Here is a 22,416-nt window from a genome sequence, read left to right as displayed (position 1 = left end):
TTACCTCTGTGCATCACCCTGCGGGAGTGCATGTGTTCAACTGCACTGCATAACTGCACAAAATATTTCCACACCGTCCTTTCCGGGATTAACCGTTTCTGCTTTTTAAAATACTGTGGAAGGAAATAAATAAAAGATCAGTCGAAAAGCAACATATTTGACTAGTTCCTGGACTCGTGTTAGTCAACTGCAGGTTGCTCGTGTCTTCCCAATCTGCAGCAGCATGACTTTTCTTCTGATTAGCTTTTAACTCCTTCTCTCTGTATGTAGACTTCAATGCAGTTCACTCATTAACAACTATTATGAAAAATATGCGTAAACAGGTTTGACATTTTTGAATGGACACCAATTATAATTAGCATTAATCTCCTTAATTACCTTGCAAAACATATTTAATGCCTCAAAACAACAAATGTCTCAAATATTTTGCCTTAAGTAACAAAAGATCATTAAAAAAATCTCATAAGCATTCATTATTGTAGTCTATTAACAACAATAAGGAAATATGTTTCCCCTTCTAAAAAGATGGCCATAGCATCAATAAAGTATCTATATTTCTTCTGTGATCAGGTAGGATAATATATTCTATTTTATGCATAATAGGAATATTAAATTAACTGAACTCTCTCTAGTGAGATTGCAAAGACACCGCTGATCAAGACGCACAGATTTGGAAGGAGGCCGTTTTGTGTGCTTTTCTGCAGTGCCAAGCGTAGCTGAGTCCAGACTCTGTAGACTTCTGGGTGCTAAAAGCTCTCAGGCAAAATTATCAAAAGCAAAATGCATGCAATAAGAAGTAGTGCGTCTTGGGGATGGTTATCTCCAATACTTAATTCTTCCTCCCAAGTAACTTATTACAGGAATAAATAATCAGCTGTACACTCCAGTGGAGGCCAAATATGATGATGCATCTTCAAGTGCTCTTTTCCATTTCAGGAACACGCTACAGCTGGGTACATCGTGCAAAGTGCCACAGCCTCCTCCAATGCTTCCCAAAATTGCACTACTTCTGGTTATTGGTCCCTGACTTCTCATTGCTTCTTCCTGTGCTTGATACTGAGCAAGTTCTTCATCTGGAACGCTAACAAAACACATTTCTAATACACTTCCCTTCCAGTGGTTTAGGATTTATCCTCATCCTTTGATATACAAGGTATGACTGGATAACGACCATCTCTGAAACGCTGTATACCCTTCTAGCACTCTACAATCACATTTCTTTTGCATCGTACCCTTGAGAATTTCAGTCAGCAGCATGCAAGAGCAAGAATAAAGGAAGGAAATTGGCTGTTGCCCCTTTCTGCAACTTGTGCTTTTTCCTCTCAGCACAGACATCTGATGTCCGTTGTCACATTTTGTATTTTATGTGAAATGCTGTTACTGGATCGTGTTTGACTCAAGTAATGGCAAATTTTATTTTGCATATCAGCTGTGAAGGGGCACGACCGTGCAATTCCCCAGGCAGCAAGTCTGACAGCTTGCAACAGTTTCAAACCGAAACTTGATAGAGAGCACAGAGGAATTACAGAGGGTGAGGGATAAAGTGTTATATACACGATAATATTATTTAATTCTCATTAAAGTATTTAAGAGTGGATATGCAAGACCACAAGTGATAATTTTCTAAATGTCATGTCCAATAAGACTTGCCTGACATTTACAAGAGAGTCCCAACTCTCCAGTGGGTTATCCAGCAGCACTCTGTTACATCAGCTTTACAATACCTCATAAATAATGCAGGCAACAGGGGCGTGACAAAGACAGTCCCTGTTTTTATCACTCTCGCACCTTCAGAGTGTTGTTACTGCTGTTCCTACCGCCTCTCCGAAACTGAAAATCCTCACATAAGCTTAAATTCCCAAGGGACGGGTGGGGAGCAAGGGCGCCACAGAAGAGCAGGCAGCAAACCTCAGCTCGTCAATTTTACTTTCAAGCTATGTTTAGGAGGAGAATTTAATTCCCTCCTGGTTTTAGTTTTTTTTTTTTTTTTTTTCCTTTTTCTTTTTCCTGTTTTTGTTTCCCCACCTTTTACTTAAAAAAATGAATTCAAATATTTGCACCAAAGGAATGGCAGCATTTATATGACCTTCACAAAGCCTCATCTTCCTCATGACTGCAATAAACATACGGGAAAGCAGACCAGACTGGAGAGCATTGACAGAAAAATTAAGTTACACTGTTGTTCCAGCTATCAACCTAGGAATGGGCAGAAAACAGAAAAATGTAACTCCTGTTTATTAAGGCATCCAAGAAATAATTTTAAGAAAATGAAATAACCAACCCCCACAGATTAAAAAAACATTTAGTAGGGAAAATCTTAAACTAAAAGCTGTAAAAAGCTCAAATATTTTATATGATACCTGACAATTATGCTGGCAAAACTTTTTTAAGCTAAGACTTAAAAATGAAGAAAAATATTTGCACATCCCAGGGTGATCACAGCCCTAACTCCTACCCTCACAAGCCTTAACCGCAGCTACTAAGAGCCTGTGATGAACCACAGGCTTCCCAGGATCTGTTGGGAAAACACATGAGAAGCTGGACACGAGCACAGTGCTGAAAGAGGACACAGGGGCAGGGCAGGGGCTCTCCTGGGCTGTCTCCTGCCCCTTGGAGAGTCCAACCCGCAAGGCACCGCGTGCTGCTGCAGCGAGGCACCAGCCTCCCCCTGGCCTCGGCCGCTGCCAGCTCACCCCCAGGTCCGGAGCTGCTGCTGCTATCAGGGGTCTGTGGATTAGGTCCGTGTCTGGAATTTTGGGGCTTTCCCCAGGAACTGCTCCGCCAACCACCCACCCCCAGCTTGCTCGCCCAGGGGGACTCTTCCCTGAGATGGAGCAGATTTTCAGGGAAACTGTAAATTTAGCCACTGACTACGGACTGAATGGATAACTTGTTTGACAGCCTTTGGCCTAGTGCCTCATAGCTCTGCTGGCAAAGAAAACAAATCTGTTAATAAGATATTTTAACTGTGACAACAAGGAGGAGGAGAACTTTCCAAACATTCATTTATGATAATTACAGAATAATGATGGCAAAAAAAACAGGTAAAACATGGAGAGAAGGTTGAGAGTGCTAACAAACATGATATAACACATCTGTTCTCACAAGGGATGTATGTCTAAAGATTAACACGTCAAAGAAAATATAAAAGCAGGTGGTAACAGCTTAACTAAAGCTGGTTTGCAGCAATACAAGTATTCCTGAGAGCGACATAAGAGAAGAGCAAGTACTTGAAACATTTTCTCAACCCCAAATCCCTGTTGCAAGGAAAGTCAATACGCTTCCTTGAATGTCTTCAGTGGCAGACAGGCTATGTGAACACCGAATGTAACAATTAGATGTCCTCATCAATCACAGGTGGGATGAATCAGCCTTGCAAAGTAAGGCACACATCCCACCAACCCACACGGAGACCTGCTCCTGTCTGAAGCAGCAGGCAGGGCGAGCAGCAGCCCCTGCTGCATCCCACCTGCCCGCAGACGCTCAGTCTCGGCCCCGCCATCACCGCGAGAGGAGCATCAGTCATGGGGCTGCTGCCTCCTGGCTGTTTGTACCCCTTTAGAACTGACACTTCCTTACCTTAATCATCTGGGAGAGATCTCCAGCATCTGCCAGCTCCAGGACAATGTTAAGCTCATTGTCTTCAATGAAAGAGTCCAAATACTTAATTATATTGGGGTGGTTCAGTTGCTGCAGATAGAGGAAGTGCAAGGAAAAAAATTTTAACAGTGTAGTAACAACTCAAAGATACAAAGCTTGTACCATTTTTGTAATCATTAAGCAAAACGGTTGATAATAGGTGCAACTACAAACTGCTCTGGGTAACTGTACGCAGAGAGCATGTCAGAAACAAGTTCATTTATCAAAAACATAGCTTAATAAAAGTCTCTTGCATAACCAGCAGTATGGCCCAGAACAGGGTGAAGCAGCCTTTTCTCTTGTAAACTCACAAAGTATTTAAAAGCAACATTCTGAAAGACACTCAGTAAGCAATAACTGTTTTTTTTTTCCCTGTTAGAATAATAATAATGAAAAAAACACACATACAAATCAATTACTGATTACTGTACTTGATAAAAACGAGTAAAATTCAACAAAAATTTTGATGGAAGTAAAATAACATACAAACTACATTCAGTATGTTAGTCTATTATCCCTATTATTTATGCTTACATTTTCACTTATTACTTCCATTTAAGTATAGCTTTTTCTTATATTCACAACTGGTATTTTACTTTCTCCCCCTCCCCCCTGTGTTAAAAATTTGCAGCTTCTCAGATTGTTATGCTTTATTCACAGGACTAAATTAAGAAACTGGCTCAACAAATTAAAATTTCCATTTTGATATTTTATGTCTGAATTTCTTAAAACGGAAAACTAATTGCTTAGAAGGTAACGGAGTACCCAGATTTCTCTAGTCGCTCGCTCTTGCTCATTTTGCATGACATTATCTTTCTCTTGTGCTCTTAGAAATGCAGTGAATTTAGAAACTACCAAAGTGAGCATTTCATCTACAAAACAGCTGTGACTCAACCTGCCTATTTCAGGGGTTACAAAGCCAAAAGAAACACTGTTATGATCCATCATGCTAATCACGCCTCTCTGCATGCACATTAGGGGATAGATTCTCCTTTGCGATGCCTCGACACTAACGCACATTAGTGTTAATGGGATCCATGTGCAGGCATCAGGAGAAGAGCATTCCCACCAGACCAAGCCTTAAATAAATAATAAATAAATAAATAGCAGAGCCCACCACTTCTGCTGAAATTTCTTTCACATGTCTGCCCTCAGGTACATCGATCAAAGACCAACTTCCAGGCAAGAAAGCACCAAAAGCAGGAGCAGAACGGATACGGGTACGGTGTGCTCCCCGGGATGGCTCACGGCCCCCACAGCATCGCACAAGCTGACACAGCACAGCCAACGCCAGGACGCTGCACGCTGCTCTTACTGATAAAGGTAAGCCTCCGACTTGTGAGTTGCTTTCTATCTTCTGTAGGCTACTCTGCCAGGAAAACTCTCCTGAGTTCCCAAAGGCAACGGGGAGTTCAAGCAATCACACAAACCTTCCTCTAAACCTCAGCACCGCGTGCCAATAAATTGCATCAAAATACAACAACCCTAACAAGGAATGCAGACCGCACACCTTTGGAGACTTACCATGCTCATGTTCCCCCCCGCAGCCTCTGTTTAGTTTACTGCTTATAACAAAACTCAACTACTCACACACAAACATTGTTTAACTAACACAAAGATTTTAAATATATTTTTCCCAAGAAAGAACAAACGTGCACTTTTTATTGACATAATTCGTATTGATTTAAAGAAACTCATCAGCTCTAAAGAGCGGTGTTTCTTCCGTGACAGTGAAGTCACGCAAGGTCACAAACAAGACACCCGTGCCACTGAGCTAATTTCTGTGATGGCTCTGTGGACAAGCAGACATCCAAACACTGCCCAAGAGCAGCTGGAGCTGCCACCACCCTTTGCTGAGGCTGAGCAGCAGGATGAGCACTCTGGAGGGAGCCTTACCGAGCTCCTTCCTCTGCTGGAAAATGTGGGAGACTGCCCACAACCTGCCCAAGGTGTGAATGCAGGCGTGTACGTTTTCTCTACCTTTTGTCTCACAGACCTTTGGACTCTGTTTTCCCGGAGCAGCTGGGCAGAGCACTCTGGATACGCCAAATCTCCGTGCTCCACTCTTCCTTTTGTCAAGCTTATTATAAATAAGTAAATTGACTCAGGGGTTATTTCTGTAACTACGGTATATGCCTGTGGCATAACGAAGGCTACCTGGAATCTCTTTTGTCAGAAGCAAAGTATGTTAACTCCCACAAATCCTTAAATGTGAAAAACACCGCGAACACCTTATCTTGGATAAACGACATTTCCTATTTCATTAACGCATCCTAGAAAGTTTGATGGCACAGCAGTGCTGGGGACTTCAGTCCCAGCACATCCACAGAAATGCCTTCAGCCACCTCCACGCTGCTGCAAGGACAGGCAGCACGGAGCTCTCCGTTAGCAGGAGACGAGCTGCAGGCAGGCTCTGACACGTTGCGTGTCGTAAGGCACGGGGCGACGCGCGCTCAGCTGCTGACTGGCAGGCGCTGGAGCCGGCCGGATGAACCCGGATGAACAAAACCAATCCCATTTTATCAGCTGGCAGTTTTCAAAGCAGAGCTGCACTCTGCTGGCATCATGGAAACTCATTCCCCTGGGAGCTCCAGCTGCTACAGGAAAACGCACAAACAAGAACTTGCAGGCACGCTACTCTGCTTGGAAGACTACCGCTGAAGACTTCAGAATAAACATGGATATTGCTTAATTTCAGACAAACAGAGGTTTTTAACTTAAATACATGGGCTTGGAGCCAACAAAGCGCAACGTGTACGTATTTTCCACAAACGTTTTGAAATAAATTATTGAGAAAGCAAAGATCATTAGTGGGTTTAATCACTTTAAAAGCACTGTCTGGTTTCAGGGTTTGCACCTAAACTACCATTTTTCACACGTGTATGTACACATGTAACATGACAGACATGCAAAACTTTTTCCCTTTAGCAGGTTCATTAATCAGCTTATTTTAAAGAGAGAAACAAATCAAAATACAAAGCACAGAACTTGCATACCTCTCTGGAATAAGAGTACTTGGTGTATTTTTCTATGACAGATTTTTAATAGATTCCTTAGACAACTTGCAGAAAACTCAATAAAATAATGCTTTTAGATAGAACTTATATAATGCAGACATTTTAGCTTGCAAAAGAAAGCACAGTCTACTAAGATTGTATGTGCCCTATGAGCTTTATTTGCTATGAAAGGCAAACCTGAAAACATTTTTTCCTCAAAACAAAAAATTGAAGAATAAGAATTGTAAAATTCTTACCTTCAAGAGGTCAATTTCTTTAATGCAATCTTGCCTAGCCTTGGCATCCATCATTTCAAAAATCTACAAAGGTAAAAACACGGATTAAAATGAAATAATAAAAACTAAGAACTTACTTAATAGGAAATTTGTCTTTTGTCCCTCACTTCGCATAGCCTGTACTGTAATGAGTATACATACAACACTCAGATCAAAGAGAAACATTTTCTTTATTTTGAAATTAGTAAAGTACTAGCTAAATAAATAATAAGGTAAAATTAATTGTAGAACCTGTAGGCAATATTCTAAACAGCAAAAAAAAAAACTAAAGATACTAGCTTGTGAATTTGCTGTCATCATTTTCGAACATTTAGCTTCCTACTTTTTCACATGGTAAATAAAAGACAAACTGTTTTTTTTCCTTTTAAATAACACTACACAATACTTTATGCTGAGTTACAAATCAATACTGCTGGCATGAAAGCTTTTCTGAAATTCTTCTGGAGTCTCCAACAAGCACGAGCATTTCTTTTGTCTTTTATTTCAGCACTTGGGAGCCTGGCCACCGAGCAGCCCAGCGGCTGCCCCCGCACGCCCAGGTATCACCACCACCTGCAGAGGGGGGAAGAGGAGCCAGCACCTCCAGCTGCCCCTCCTGCCCTCGCCTCCTGCGGCTGGGCTGTGCTGAGATGGCAGAGTCTTGTCTGTATGATGATGGCCATTAGAGCCTTGTTCTTTCCCACACATTTAATAATAAACCATTTTTATAAGGTAAAAAATGAAATTAAAAATAAATATGAAATTACACTGCTGTTACTATTGCTGCGTAACTGTGATTTATAGAATAACATCAGACCAGATCATCCAATGGACTCAAACAGTGAGCTCTCAGTTTGTAAAACATTTTATAGCATTATTACTGCTGACAGAAGAACACACTTCTGAGTCAGATGCCTCTTTTTTAGATCTGTGTAGACACCTAAAGCATTCCCATTCTACTTGCTAAGCAGTAACACTTTGAATTTAAATGCTTACCTGAACTTTCTTTAATGCCACAGGTTTTCTGTCCAGAAGACAAGTTGCTTTGTAAACTTCACTGAATTGTCCTCGTCCAATCTTTTTCTCTATCTGAAAGTCTGCCAGCGTGCAGCGGTATGGGTACGATGTTAAATGTCTCTGTTCAATTCAAAAGAAATTGAATCAATGAGCTACAAAAAGCAATAGAAAACCCAGAAACTTGCATTCCCAATCTGCCTCCTGTAAGACCCCAAACTAGCAGTCTAAGACTAATTGTGTGCAGGAGAATAAGGACAGAAGGCAAGAAAGACAAAGAAACCTGGTGTTGGAAATACAGCGGGCCATGGAGTGGTCTGGCTTTCCTTTCCTCACCTGCAATTTGCTTTGTGCACTCCTTGCAGTGCTGCACCAGAGCAGAGATTTGTACAGAGCAGAGTTAACAACTCCAAGCGCACATGCACTCGTGCTCTCATTTGTGAGGATCAGGAATTTATTCCAGGCTCATCAGTCCATAGATAATTCTGACCATAAATGCATTAATTTCCAGTAATTTGTTAGTAATGTAAGCTGAATTAAGTTAAACGACTTTTCTAAAAAGGAAGAACTCTTGCCTCCCATGTAAGCAGCTAATGAGCCCCAAAGTACCGTCTCCCTGGTCGCACACCCGATCATCTGCTTTGCCCACTTGGCACCTCGGAGGTGTGGATGCCTCCTGGGGAGCAGCCTCAGGTGAGCATGCAGCCGGGCAGGCAGACACAGCGGAATGAGGACCAGGGGCTCTGGGGACTGAATTGCTCCCTAGAGCCATTCTGGTCTCTTCTGTAATTAACGTGACCGCTAAACAATTTTTGAAAAAAAAATTATGAAAATAAATGACAAAGTTGTTGAGCATGCCAAGTAGACTATTTTTAAGCTTCAACATCTTGAGCCATTTCAGAGTTCCCACCAAAAAACGCAAAAAGCAATTAGCCAAGTACACAAGGGAAGTTGTGGGGACAGTTTCCCAGGGACTCAGCTGTTGTTTAAGTTGCATCTTCAGCAGACAACCCCAGCGAGCGTCCAGGAAGAGCAGGCCACAGAGGCTGGAAGCTCAGGGAGGTGACTGTTGCTGCTACTGTAATTTCCTAACCCAGAGGGCTGGGAATGGAAATAGGATTTAAAATGCAAGTAAAGCTTTCAGTCCAGTAACTTCTACCAGTGGTACATACAAGCCAGAGTGACGGCGTCTCACAGTATATGTTTCTTACAACTAAGTTTGAATTTCTTTCATTTGCAACAGGAATAAAAATTGTTACTACTCAATAAAAAAAAAAAAGTATCAATCAGGTATTTATATAAATCACTTTAGCTGGTCAAAACAAAGGCATCAGCATACAGAATTGCAAACCACTTTTATCTCATTAAACCACAGAAAGATATAAAAGCGTTCCCCTTAACTGTGCACCTCCTCAGCCATGGCTCTTCTTGAGCAGTAAGAAAGTTTGAGTAAAAGATTTTCTACCCTGGAGTTCAGAATAAAGGTAACACTTGCAGTGTGATTTTATGATGTTAGTGAAGTGACAGGAGGTATGTGTGTGTTCCAACCACTTTTGCACGGTTAACATATAAAGTCTGCTTGCCTTGCTGGAGTTAATGCCGGATGACGACTGGACACCTTAGCTGATATGTTCTGGCATCCTCCAGGACTACAGCTGCACATTTACATATGCAATGACCTAGATTTGCATTTGCTATCACAACCTATCAGACCTAATTAAAGTAATGGAGCTTTCATACAGGCTGCATGTTTGACTGCAGTGTAAGCCAGAGAGCGTGCCCAGGTTCGACCAAAGCCTATCAGAAAGCTCCCCGCTGACTGGGGCAGTCCACTTTCCCACAAGTCTGCTTAAACTTAATCTTCTCTTGTGCTTTTTTGTACTTAAATGTAAGCAGGTAACTCTTACAAATAACATCACATATTAAGCATACCTAATATCAACCTCCTCAGAACAGCATCCCCATAGACTGGCCTGACATACATGTCACTTGTGTCATGACTTATGGCAGTGAAGTGTTAAAGAAGTAGAAATAGGAGGGGAAAAAATGCGAATCACTACAAATCTGAAGACATTTTGATAATTTGGCAATTTGCACACTTTGGTTTGCAGGGCAGCTGTAGGAAAGGGACAGTCTGCGAACAGCTCATTTTGAGACAAAGGCTGTTCTCTTTGTCCACACAATGAAGTCTCATTCTTCTAGTACTCTATTAAAAAAAAAATAAAAGCCAAAGATTAAAGTCAATTAATTCCTCATTCAAATAAAGAGGCTATTCATTTTTCAGAAGAAACACAGAGATTATTGCAGGAACAAGCTATTCTGGACAACATCTTTGGCATACACGTCCTCTTTTAGATGTAATCATTGATGCAAAAGCAAAAATTTCAAAGCTCACAGAAATATGTGGCGATGGCCTTCTGCAAAATACTTAAGGGAGAAGTTTACCAGAACTTTCAGCCTGAAAATTTGAGGTTTTATGAGGTTCTGCAAAACAGAATCAGCAAGATTTTGTAATATAAAAAAAAAAAAACAAAAAACAATAGAAAACAGTTATTTTATCTTGCATGCCCCTGACATACACTGCAATGATAAGAAATTAATTAAAGCTGACGAGGAGTCTCTACATACCAGATTATAAAGCAACTTCTCCTTCTCAAATAATAAGGAGAAAACCTGAACAGTCCTGGGACAACTGCCCCAGCAGCCCTTCCTGCAGCCGTTAACCTGGAGTTTCAGGCAAAGGCCAACACTGAGCGTTGAGAGACAGAAAGGCCAGTGAAATACTGACCAGCCACAGAGCAATGCCTGCACGACTGCTTCTCCTGGTGGTATGGGAAGACAAAAAACAAGCCTGAATAAGACAAAAAAAAATGGGACTGTTCACCGCTAATTAATGCTCAGGGTTTATACATTGTTGATTACAATGGTTTATATGGTTTATACAATGCTGATTAATAATAAATTCAATTGTTTTACTGCTGTCTGATTGCCATGTGGGGAACCAGCATTGGTCATCAGTCTGCACAAGTGGCTACAAGGTTGCACAATGCTTAGATTATTTTTAATCAACCAAAAAATTGTTAAAGATTGGTTAACCAACAGTTAAAAAGTCAGACGCTACAATCTTTAGATACCAATAAAAGCATCTTCCTGTAGAGCCATGAAATGAAATATTCTTCAGAAGAGTAAAAACATACTCGCCCAATTAATTTTCTGAAATCTCATTAAAAAATTTAGCCTGACTAAGTCATACACTTCTGACCTGAATTTTAATTATCTTCACGCTGGATATAAGTTTTTTTTCCTGATATTTGCAATGCATCATTAATTTTAAAGCAACTGTTTCCTTGCTTCTAAAGTGCATACTTCATCTGAATGACATTTACCGTAAACTAATTTCACCTTTAAAAGACATCTGCGATAGTAGATGGAGAAGCTTCAGCCCCTACAGTTGAACACGTATACATTATAAGCAATGATTTACTATGAACATCAGTGTTTCAAACCCTTTTATGATGTCCCAAATTGTACACCCATCTCCACTCAATGATGCTTACCTGAAAAGAATTTCGTATACTTTGAGGTTGGAATTCCAGCGTGAATTTATGAGAACACTTAGAACAGATTGATTAAAAAAAAAAAAAAAAAAAAAAAAAGAACTTCTGGGCTCACAAGAGATGAGGAAACTTTTAAAATATGGATTATCTTTCAAACGGGTAGTCAAGTAATTATTGAAGAATACATCAGGTTTTTCATTTTGCAGCTTCAAAACCAGACTACGCTGCCATTGTAAGGTATCCTAAACCTGGATTGTTACCTAGAATTTAAAGTTTCCTTTAAAGAAGAACTTGGATTGAATTTCAAAGTTTTAACATCTCTATCAGCAGGTATCTGTACTAGTTTATGAAGAGGAAAGAGATAAATACCAGCTTGAAAATAGCGGACCACATATTCACATCAATAAAGGAATTCATGTTAACATAGAAATAAGCTAAGCACTTCAGAAAACAAACTGCAGTGTCTTTGCTGTTTATATAGTTTGAAAGTTTTTATGTAGTTTTCATACTATATAAAATTACAGCTCTGTATTTCATGTCACTGGTTTATTCCTCAATAACTTCCCATTCCTACTGCTACAAACACAAGTAACTCTGAGATGTCAGTGACTGACACTTTCACTCAGAACATGACTGCAATGTGCTGTGTGCCTTGCTGACAAACTTCTTCAAGTCAGGTAGCCAGAAGCTAAGCTGTGATTTTATATTCACTTACTCTGATTAGAAAACTTCTAAATACGAAGCAGTGCTCAGAACTACTTTCTTCTCACTAAGCTACAGCAGCTAAAGACAGGAGGAAGAGTCTGATACCCTCACTCATAGCTCTACTAACAAGTTACCTGGCATCAAGTAACTTCTTGTTGATACCTGTGAAATAGAAGTAACACCTCTGTCAGCATGGAAAAATGCTTTAGGAAGCCGTGCAACTACAAGAAAAGCTTCTACTGGAGGAGCAGGCATTGGTCTTGCATTGGTCCCTGGGGGGGGAAGGGGCTGGCAGGAGGAGCGGGCCCTGCTGTACCAAACCCCTCCCTGCCTGCAGCAAAAACCCAGGCTCTGTCTCTTCTGCCTTCATCCCCGCCATGCACGGCACTTCTCGTAAGGCAACTTTAGTCAGATTTTTCTTTCCAAACCCTCCTCTCATCCACGCACTATTCTATAGCATGCCTGCACTGCTTACACCTTCACAAGAAAAAAAAAAAAGATGTAATCTCAGATTCTTCCAGGTAAAACGTACCAGGAAATTAAAAATTATACATAATTACGTTCCTGCAAAATGGAAAATCAGAAATATGTAATAAGCAATCATATCATGTCATCAGTGTAAGGTGGCCTGCCCTCTGAATACTAAATTTTTTGTTAATTTCTAAACTGCATTTGCTGAGCAGAGGCGTTTTTCTGGTAGATTGCATATTTTGTTATTTGTTTTTCAGCTTCCACCTTCTCTCCTCCCCTTTTTATCTTAAAAAAAAAAAAAAAAAAAAACACAAAAACCTTCCTGCAATCCTAATTCCAGACTAGATCATTCTCAGAACAGTTAATATACTTAGAGACCTCCATTAACACAACTTGGGTATTAGCAGAGTGGAGGGGAGGTTTCACTAACAATGACCATACAGCAAAACGAGCCCACTCAGCATCAGCAGAGCAGCAGAACATAGATTATTAGCTACTAATTACACTTAACTATGTCATTACAAATTCTAACATGTGCTCCAAGATGCCATGAATGTATCTGCTGCACAGGAACACTTCCTAATCTTGTTCATGAAATAATTACAGGGGCTCTATCCTGCCAAATGAGGCAGTAATTAACCCTAATTGCTCAAAATGCAACTGGCTAATTCTAGGAGATTAATCAAGGGGATTCAATTATTATTAAATGACTTAATATGACAAATTGCTACATTAGGAGAGGGGAGCTCTGCTCCATACAACGTATTTTCCAAGTAGTGCTGTGTAAGATACATTCATTGTCATACTATCGTGTAGGCAACTCGTTGTTTTTGCAAACCCTGTACTGGGTTTTGATACCGCCTTCCTAATGACCATTTCTTGTTCAAGAAACCTTGAGCATCGCTGGCCTGCACAGCTGGAACAACAAATTAACACCCACGTGCCCTCCCCATGGCAGTGTTACGCCACAGTTCCAATATTCTTCTTTCTGACAGCTTTTCCAAGATGCTTTTTATTCACTTTTCAAAATACAAACAACTAAAACTCATCTGGTCTGAAAATCAGCAAAACAGTCTGAAAAATTCAAGTTTTCAGAATTCACGAAACACAAGTTTCATGATTACAGTGAAGGTCTCACTGTTATTTTATCACAGGGTCTAACCTTGTTTTAACCCACTGCTGCAGAAGGGTGGGAAGGGGAAGGGAGAGGAACCACTACAGCGTAAGCTGATGACAGTATGGACAAAATATATTGCAGTAGAAATCTTCCAGAAACTCTCAGGAAATGAAGTCAGAGAGTCTACAATTTCATGTAGGATGAACTTTCTTGTATTTTGTAACTCTCTCATCAGCATTTGCTATTAATCTATACAAGGAAATAAAATACATTTATTCACTTACGTTCAAACACCTGCCTTTTCTTCAAAGAATCACAGAGAAGAGAAAGCCAACACAGTTCATGTTTTTATAAGATGTTTTAAAAATACTTGCTTTAAGTGAAATTTAAAGTATTTCCTTTGTCTCTTATCATCATCAAAAATCGGACTCAGGAAACTCTGCCTGGCTGGCAAAATCCCAAGCTGGATATACCCTAGAACTGCCACAACTGTGCTATAAACAAAGGAAAAGGGAAAAAAATTGCTAAGAATTCCCCACGCTTTGTAAAAAGCAGGGAAGAAAAGCAAAGAAGGGCCGAAGAGAGCCCCGCTTACCTGAGTGTCGTGCTGGTAGTCCTGGCCCGGCAGCTTGCAGAGCGCGCTGTTCTGGTCCCCCAGGTGGTGCGGGTGGTTGTGCTGCCCCTCCATGGTACCATGCCAAACCCTGCCTCACTCCGCGGGAGCTGCGAGCAACGCCAGAGAGAAGAAGGCTCGTCAGTGCCAATCCAACACGGGAAGCAAAAACTCTTCCTAGGGGTGTGCCCAGACGCGGCTGTGCAGCAAGGCAGCGAGAACTGATTCCGCCCCCTTCTTCCCCCCTCCGATGGGCTCCGTGTGTAGGTGGAACTCAGCAGCCCCAAACCTGGCACCCAGCAGTGCCCTGCGGGACCTTGGCTGGCCCTGATGCTCCGCACACCGGCACGGCCACGCGTGAGCACGCAGCAACAGGTCACACTCATGCCCGCACCCCTGAGATAACAGAACAAAAATACCTCGATGGCAAACATTAGGGGTATGCTTTCATGCTAAGAAAAATAGCAGAGAAGGGGTTTATTTGCTCAGTGGTACGTTATCTACAAAAAAAACCTTGCTTTTCTCAACTCCGGTACCACGGCTAACAGCGGGGAGTGGCGCTTCCCCTGGAGCCGCTGAGCGAGGGGATTCCTGCAGCACCAGGCACGCAGGGACGGCTGCAGAAAGGCCGGCACCTTCTCTGTTCACAAAACAAAAATGAACACCAGCTCACGCCCTGCCACGATTCCTCAGCCTTAAGGAATTTCCAAACAGACCCTACATTGCCCGCTTTTAAAGCATTCAAGGCTCTTTGGAAATCTCAGGCACATGTAATCAACGAGGCCATTCAACACAAGGAAAGGCGTGCTTTTCCCTAGGTCACATTTGGTAAGTTCTGGTTTAGGGTCTACATCTTCTGATCTTCCACAATACATCTTACAATCAACGTGAACCCAACTATCCGCGTGTTCTTCCAGAGGTGGTAATAAATAATTCACACAGAGAAAGCCCCAAACGTCCTTTGTGATTCTTACACACGTTAAATTTGAAATAATTTAATTTAGTAATTTAATGAAATAATTTAATTTAATAATTTAATGGTCTGGGGTCAGGATCCAGCCCTGGGAGCAAAGCCAGTCCTCAGCAATGAGACCAGAGCGTAATGCACATCAACACGTTGACGTCCCTTCTCCTCCAAAGGATGTGTGTGAGTTTTTTGGCTTGCTAAACATCGTATTTCATAGCCGGTTATTCATTATCCGTGCATGCTCTAGGTAAGATCTCATTTCAGAACCGCAGTGCTGCTGTCCTTAATGGTGACGAGAGGCATAACAGTGACAAGGTGAGATTTAGGGGCCAACAAAAGCATTTTCAGAAACTTGTTTCAGGAGTTTTGGCAAGTACTCACTCGGTGACAGAGCACAACCTGATCTCATTAGTGTATTAATAGTGCATGCCTGGCATTTGAGCAATGACTAATTCTTAATTTAAAATGCAAAGGTATTTTAAATATTTGGGGGGGTGTGCGGGGGGAGAGAGAAAACACGATGCAGAAGAATTTCTATTGCAAGTTGTGCTTGGTTCTTCTAACAGTTGTCGGGGAAGCGGGCTTTCAGCTCCGGCTTTTCAACACCAGCCACTGCAACGTGAGCACATGGCACTGGGAAAAGCACCGGGAAAGGCTCCTCCTGGTCCTTAGGCGTATGAATGCTCCCTCCAGCAAGCACTCACTAGGAAAGAGGTGAAAGTGGGGATAGCGACCACATACGAAGAGACAAATGCAAGGGTTGCTCTTAGTAAAATGTTTGTCCAAGTCAGAACAGTGAAGCTCCAGTGGAAGAAGAACCAAGGCCATGCCGGATGGGCTCTGAGCAACCCAATCCAGCTGGAGGTGGCCTTTAAGGTCCCTTCCAGCCCCAACCCTGCGATGATTCTAAGAAGAAAGATAATCACTACTAGTGTGACACAGCTTGATTTTAACATCCCTTCCATTTCAGGTATCTGTAGACTTATTAGCAACAGAGGTGAACATTTAAAAAGGAAAAATAGGTCTCTCAACACCAACATTAAATCCTCCTATGAAATTCCAACCTTATATTATACTATATACTATTATTAAACTATACTATTATTTTATTATTCATTATTTTAAGAAAGGTCATTCACTAAAGGGAGAATGTAACACATGTTGCTTTTTTTTTTTTTCATCTTTATTTATTTATTTATTCTTACCAAATCCCCAGGCACAGAGGAAACGCTGCTATAGAGCACGGGCTCTGACAGCCACCCTTTTTGCCACTCATCTCCCAAGGAATTTGGGAATTTCACATTTGCAGCCTCGAGATAAAAAGGCATGTCCATGCAGTGCACATGAAGTACCTGTAGTCTAACTGATCAAACATCTTATCTGCTGCCTCCTGCCTCAGGACAGGAACAGAGCCCAGAGAGAAGAGGCAGTTCCAGCTGAACATGAGAACCCCAGACATCTGATCACACACAAATCCGGGACGTTCCAGGGAAAACCACGGCTTTTTGGCTGCCACAGGAAGCTCAAGGTAGGGCTGCTCAATCCAGGGCTCAGACAACGGGAAGGCACCCAGCAGTTCGGAACAGCCTGGCCGCCACCAGCACGTAGGAGCATTTATTGGGCGGCGTGTTTGGGTTCGGTCACTGCTTGTTTAAAGTGCTACAGCTGGAAGCGAAGGAAGAGGCAAGAACCAAATATCAGCTTTGAAAAGAGATACGCAGGGCTCACATGACAGCCGCCCGCAGCCCGACACCTACGGGACAGCGTGTCCTGCCCCGAGCTGTCAGCTCAGCTATTCTGGGCTTCTGGCAACCGCCGCATAGGTAGGCTGGGGGATCCTCGCGAGAGGCCCTGCAGATAGCAGCCAGGGACACAAAGGCACTCTGCGATGTCCAAAAAGGAACTCGGGTTGTCAAAAATACTGCTGGCTTTTTGAGAGTCCAATAATCTGTGCATGAAATTATCTCATGGATTCCAACAATTCACATGAAACACTTCCTTCTAACTAATGTAAGCATTTGCATAAAATGTAGTGTACCAAAAGCCACGCGTTCATTCCTCTGAAAAGGACTGGTCTTCTCAAAGTCATTCAAGTGAGTTACAAACTCCCACCTTGTTCAGGCTGCAGGGATCGGGCTGGCAGCACCTCCTGCATGCTAACCACGCAGCAGCACCACGCGCGTGTTGGCCACGAGCAGCAAGGAGGCTGACCTGTGTGACAGCTCAGCTTAGTTACTGCAAGGAATGCCTCCAGAGCTGACGGTGATATTAACTGGTAATGAATTTTCCTTATTATTCTTTTAAGAGTTGGAAAGAAGGGAAAAATTAAGATTTTGGCAGCCCTTGCACTTGAAGAAAATTTTTTGCTTATACCTAGTTTTTGGGTTTCATGTGATGCTTTAGGATGTAATTTTACTAACAAGTGGAGTAACAAACTCATTTCACATACCACTTTTTATCAGCAACAACATCATTGACACAATATAGCATCAACAAAAATAATCAAATACGGAAGAGAACAGCTACTCAGAACAAAAAAACAAGCAGCCACAACAACACTCCAGAGTTGGTCTCACTTCCTCGTTATCAAATTCAGGGAGGAGCAGCAGTTGCAGACAAATAATTGAGGGTTAGGGTGCTGTGGTTTTTTGTTGTTTTTCATTTGTTTGCTTTAAATCTGTTTAAAACAGCCAAAGACAACAGTAGGAAATAAGAAGTCTTTGAATAAGATCTCTCAACACTGGCACATTTTCACTTCACATTGTTCTAGTTCTGCACTTTCATTTCTCAAGTGACAGGCTTTTTATTATGCTTCCAAATTTCCAAGGAAGCTCTGCAGTGTCAAACAGCCTCAGACTGGGTCTTGACCATGACAGTAAATTAAAACATATTTAAATTGCATGAAGCATCACATATCTTCCAGAAAGTGGATAAAAGAACTGGATCCTCACCTGCAAAAGGTATTACAAGAACAACCTAACGGCTTTTTGACGTTACTATGAATACATGTATGAGATATTTAACTTGAGCGAGTCCCCAATAACACACATGCCTCAAAAATCCACATACACAAAAGCAAGGGTTATATATGATTCAGAAAATCTCTTGCAGCATTTTCCAGATTTTAAAGTCAGACTTCAACCAGATTTTAATCGAAACTGAAACAATTACTTCTGTCTCCATAAAAAAGCAATTGCTTGCTTTGGGAACTAAACATTAAAAACAAATGATGGCAATTGGGCTTCCAGTCTTTGAGAGAGGAAGGGGTAAGTGGAGCAGATACCAGTGCTGGTGCCTGAAAGCACGGGGAGATTTCCCTGATGCTCTATTGATGCAGCATTACTTCCAGGATAGTCCAGCCAAGTCATGTTAAGGATATATCACAATTGTTTGGCGTTTGGGGTCAATTTTAATTAGCCAGATAAACTCCAGATTGCTTGGCTTGGCTACCAACCAATGTAATAACTCGTACAGCAGCAAAAATGTCACCCGTTCAGGTGAGTTTCAAACACCAAAGCTTATGATCACACATTGCTTTTACCTGTGCCACCTCTATATTACAAGAGCAGGGGCAGGCTCACCTCCCTCTGCACCAAACATGAAAGCACCTTTATCACAGCAAAATCAGAAGGAACTCTCACGAATACAGAATACATTGATATTTACAGTTATTAAAGTATTGGTACTTAGCTGTACAATATAAAGCTGTACAATATAAAGCAAGGCATGCTGCCTTGGAAAATGCTTTTAACTTTCTCGTACAGGGCAGACACCACGGCAGCGTATAGCCAGACACAGAAAAGGGCAGTTCCTATGTAGCTGAATGTACTGCCTATGTAAATATTTGCAGAGATGTTAATGCTGCACGATTGTTCGCCTGCGCCTCAGCCACTGGGGAAAACAGTTTCTGAAAACAATGGAAGGAAGTGAAAGACTTCCAATTGAACCAGCGTCCTAAATAAGTAGAGAAATATCTGAGAAAATGTACCTGAGCTCGGCCTAGAGCTGCTTCGCCTCACCCATCGGGCTTTAAGTTGGGAGACACAAATTTTGAAACCAGTGCACCAAAAGCACTCAAGGTCCCAAGAAGTTCCACCTCATTTTCTTTTGGTTTGTATCTCAGCAGCTTTGTGAAAAGTCAGCTGCTCTTTGGGAACTCAGAAGGGATTTCAGAGCGGAGGGGAACACAACGAGGCCTACATGGGACGAGCGCTTTGCTCTCGCAGCATGGCTTCAGGCGGGCCTAACGCTCTGGCCCTCCACTATGGGGGTGAAAAGTGCTCAGGAGGGGAGCGAAGAGCACATCAAACCAGGCCCAAGCACCCGCTGAGGCAGAAAGGCCGCAGGCAGTGAGGGGAGGCACCATGGCCAGTGCCAGGAGCCTGGCAGGCAGGGCTGCTCCGCGCTTCAGGTGAAGGCTCCTCCTGAGGCCGCTTCCATAATGCACCCTGTAACTCCAGCCCTTCCTCATACCGCCACAGAAACCATTCTGGTATGAACTATGGGTCTTGGGGCCTTCTCCTTTGGCACAGCTTCCCGTCCTGAAAGCAATGCAACCTGGCCTCCAGCAGTGTCAACATTGCTGGCTGCAAAATGGGGGCAGCTGTGCCCTTCCTGGGCACGTTACTGTGCTGTTTGTACCTCTGACCTGCTGCAGTGCCCTCAAATATGATATACGTACATACATATGTATGTCCATGCTTTTCCACTCACTCTCTGCCTCTCACAACCTCCCCATCCCAAACCCCAGTGCAGCAGGAGGCAAGCCCCTCTATTCGGGTACCTTGTGTATAACAAAACAAAAAGGCAAGTCTTACATCGTTCCAGAAATCCACCGGTTGTTTAAACACAGTCAAGTGCATCTCTTAAAGTACTGCCCCAACTCCCACCTCTCCACGTACAAAGCATACAGATTAACTGTGAACCAGAGCCGCCGCTGTGCCCGAGGCAGGCAGGCTGCCCGTCAGCTGGCGACGTCTGCAGCAGAGCCCGGCCGCAGGAGTCGCTCCCAAAAGGCTGGAGCAAACTATTTCACAAAATACACACAGCCGCGTCAGTAACACTTTCTTCCTCTCTACTGCCCAAGAATATTCTCTCCTGCTTGCTCGTAAAATAAATCTGTCAGGATACTATATGAGATTACCTATATATTTAAATGATGATCTTGGCTTATGATTACATTATCACTCCGGTTCAGGGTACGTGCCGTGCAGAAGGCAGTCCAATCCTAGGAGAGTATTATTTTTGAGTGACTTTTATTGTCCATTATCTTACACCATCTCTGTCACAGCCGTGATGTCTGGTAGGAATAGTTCACAACAGAAATATCTCTGTCGTTAGTATTCTCATTGCAATTTAGGCAGATCAACCTTTAAATCTCATCCATCATACTGAAGAGCTTTGGCAAAGCAAGCGCAGTAATATATGCTTCCATGCAAAACCTAATTACAGGCTAGGTTAAAAAGCCTACCCCATCCCTTCTGCAGTGCAAGGTGACAGGGAGTCCTGAGCATCCCCGGGTTTCTCACTCTCCCTTTTTGCTGGTGGAAGTGCACAACCCATTCATTACAGCAGACTGATTCTGTCTGGCACATGACAAACTTACTTGAACCTAACAATTAAACTTCTGACAGTGTTTCCAAAAGCAGAGAGTATTTACTGTAAATGCTTGACAATTTTTTTTTCCCCTCTCTGCTCATCTCTCTCAACAGTCACCTTATGATGACTGGAAATTACCATAAGCAAATAGCAGCCTAACATCCAAAAAAGCCTCATGTTAATGTGAAATACACACCTGCCAACACTGAAAATAAAAACAACCTATAAATACAAATGTTAAAGGGAAAAAACATGAAGAATGCCGACGAAATGCAAGAGATGGGAGACAATGCAGCAAGAGCAGAGTTAAGCAAATAATTTAGTGAAAAAATGTTTAGAAAGAGTTGCCTACAGAAGGTGCAGCTGGCTGGAACGCTGCTGTGGTGGCGACACTGCCTACGACCACCAGAAGCCGTGCAGAGGAAGGACCGTGCATTTTTTCCTTACTAACAGCTCCAGATTGCAATAAGGGAATCCAAGCAAGAACTGTTACGCAAAGAGCAGATGTATCATCAGTCAACAGTGTCAAGAATTTAGGCTTAATATTAGGAAGAAAATGTATCTATGCATATATATGTACACCAGCAAATGTAATACAGCATGAATTATGTACACATGCAAAGCCCAAGAAAGCATAAAATATACGGAAGCGTGAACAAACTCTTAAGAACAATATTAAGATCACCCAGTTACACAACTTCATTGGATTTAGTAATTCCATCCATGACCAAAGGGCTAATATACTATCTAATATAATTTTATTCATCCTCAATGACATAAGCTCTAAAGGACAACTGAAAACTGGCAGAAATCAGCTTTCCTTGTCTTTGATATCAGGGAAGTCACAGCCCTTGGTGAAAACCATACCTGCAATTTAATTTCTAAAACCCTAAAAGGGTGAGGATGTTTGTTACGAATTGACCACTACCTAGAAGAACAGAACCCATGTCTTCTCAGTGTCTCAGACATGTGCTCCATTTTATGAGTGCTGGAAATATTTACCCTGAAAGCAGGTGCAGATGGGGTTACGTTAAGACTTTCTGCAAACTTTTGTGCAGAATCTAGTTTGCACAAAGTGTTAACAGCCATTAATGGAGTGCTGGCTTCTTGAAGACCCAAAATCCACCACAAATGCTTTAGCAAAATGGCTGAAAAGCCCTAGAGCTTTTTCATTTTATGTCAACAACTGATATTCATTAAACAAATGCAGTGACAGACACTGTAATTCACTGTTCCATACCTAGAAGCAAAATGACATTAAGTCAACAAATTTTAAGCTAGTCAGAGCCATCTCACTGCGGATGTCAATAAAACAAATGCTTCCTGCCAATAATTAAATATCCATGTCAAACTTTCCACTCTCCTTTAAATTACTCTCTACATCCAGTTCAGGTCCATATTCCCATTTTTAGCAGGCAAGATTATCTTTTTCAAGTACACTATAGTCTAGTTTGGCAACAAATC

General features: G+C 42.0%; 1 protein-coding gene across 4 annotated transcripts in view; it reads right to left on the bottom strand.

The window, feature by feature from the left end:
• Window positions 1-22,416, bottom strand: part of NEK6 (NIMA related kinase 6) — a 57,078-nt gene that overhangs the window by 21,495 nt on the left and 13,167 nt on the right. For all 4 annotated transcript variants that reach the window (XM_068657074.1, XM_068657071.1, XM_068657072.1 and 1 more), the window contains exons 2-6: window positions 14,370-14,497; window positions 7,907-8,047; window positions 6,893-6,955; window positions 3,580-3,690; window positions 5-113 (exon numbers count right to left, since the gene is read on the bottom strand). In XM_068657074.1, the coding sequence (XP_068513175.1) occupies window positions 5-113; window positions 3,580-3,690; window positions 6,893-6,955; window positions 7,907-8,047; window positions 14,370-14,462 (517 nt within the window). In that variant the 5' untranslated portion in view covers window positions 14,463-14,497. The remainder of the gene's footprint in view (window positions 1-4; window positions 114-3,579; window positions 3,691-6,892; window positions 6,956-7,906; window positions 8,048-14,369; window positions 14,498-22,416) is intronic.

The sequence above is a fragment of the Anas acuta genome, chromosome 20, assembly GCF_963932015.1.
Source record: "Anas acuta chromosome 20, bAnaAcu1.1, whole genome shotgun sequence".
In the NCBI taxonomy this organism is placed as follows: Eukaryota; Metazoa; Chordata; class Aves; order Anseriformes; family Anatidae; genus Anas; species Anas acuta.
This window is presented reverse-complemented; position numbering and strand designations above follow the sequence as displayed.